This window comes from Aplysia californica, unplaced genomic scaffold, assembly GCF_000002075.1.
Source record: "Aplysia californica isolate F4 #8 unplaced genomic scaffold, AplCal3.0 scaffold00101, whole genome shotgun sequence".
NCBI classification, from domain to species: Eukaryota; Metazoa; Mollusca; class Gastropoda; order Aplysiida; family Aplysiidae; genus Aplysia; species Aplysia californica.
In genome coordinates, this window is record NW_004797371.1 from 261,910 (window position 1) to 263,016 (window position 1,107).

Consider the following 1,107-nt stretch of genomic DNA (forward strand, 5'->3'; position numbering starts at 1 on the left):
ACACACACACACACACTTCCACACACACACTTCCACACACTTCCACACACACACTTCCACACACTTACACATACACACACATCCACATCCACACCCAGTTTCTTCCCCTCTCTGCTATGTCCCCAAAAATCAGACATTTAAAATCCTTTGACCTTGGGCAAAATGAGCACCCAGTCATCCAGCTCTTCACTGTGTTTGGTGTGTTTCACAACCATCTGGGCGTCCGGAGACCAGGCCATTGTCCCGATGGTCAGAAACTCGTCCTGGTCCACACGGCGCCACGCCACCTGGTGTGGAGAGAAAAGAAAAAAAAACTGCAATCAATTTTTTTTTTCTTGAAAGGAAACCAATTTTTGAACTGATGACCCACTTTTTGAGCTTTCATGTCATTGAAAGAAAGATACAAAAGAAGGGTTTTTTTACCATTTGATTTAGTATAAGGCTTCTGTGAATAAACATCAATGAGTATTGCTGCTTCGAATATATATATATATCGATCTATATAACTCTTAAGGTCTTGTGGTATATTCCTGCATGTGTGATATGTACATATTGACAGCTTTACTTTTCTTTTCATACTGAATTTTAATGAAAATAATACCTCATGTAATTTCTATGTATTCCTGCAATGATTGTTTTTAAGGACCTGTACAGCCTCTGGGACAATACAGATTTTTCTTGTCTAATTTTTTTAAAAAGAAGGTAGAAAGAAAAAAAGAGGTGGGGGAAGTGGTAAGGGGGGGGGGGGGGTGCGAGAGGCGTCAATTTCACATTCGAATCTGCAAGGGGCACATCTGTTCTGAAATACGGCTTTCTTTTTAGTCTTTGCCACGGTTGTTATGACACAGCACTAGACCTACAAGTCTCACATTTAATGTGACTTATTTTTAAGTTTAGAAGGGTATTGAAATGAAATATTTCACGGACGAAACAAGCCACGTTTTGACAAGAGATTATAAAAAAGGTCGACGATGGGAATTGAAAAAAAAATCATAGATATAATCAAACACACACTGCCACACATACACATCCTTACACACACACACACAGGGGCGAAGCGTCTATATAATCAAATAATCACTGCTTCCCTTCCTAATTTTGAAACAT

The 1,107-nt window shown here is 39.2% G+C and overlaps 1 protein-coding gene across 1 annotated transcript in view; it reads right to left on the reverse strand.

The window, feature by feature from the left end:
* Positions 1-1,107, reverse strand: part of LOC101849834 (zwei Ig domain protein zig-8) — a gene marked incomplete in the record, with an annotated part of 25,999 nt that overhangs the window by 14,741 nt on the left and 10,151 nt on the right. The window contains 1 exon segment of the mRNA XM_013080819.2: positions 153-287. Coding sequence (XP_012936273.1) covers positions 153-239 — 87 coding nt within the window.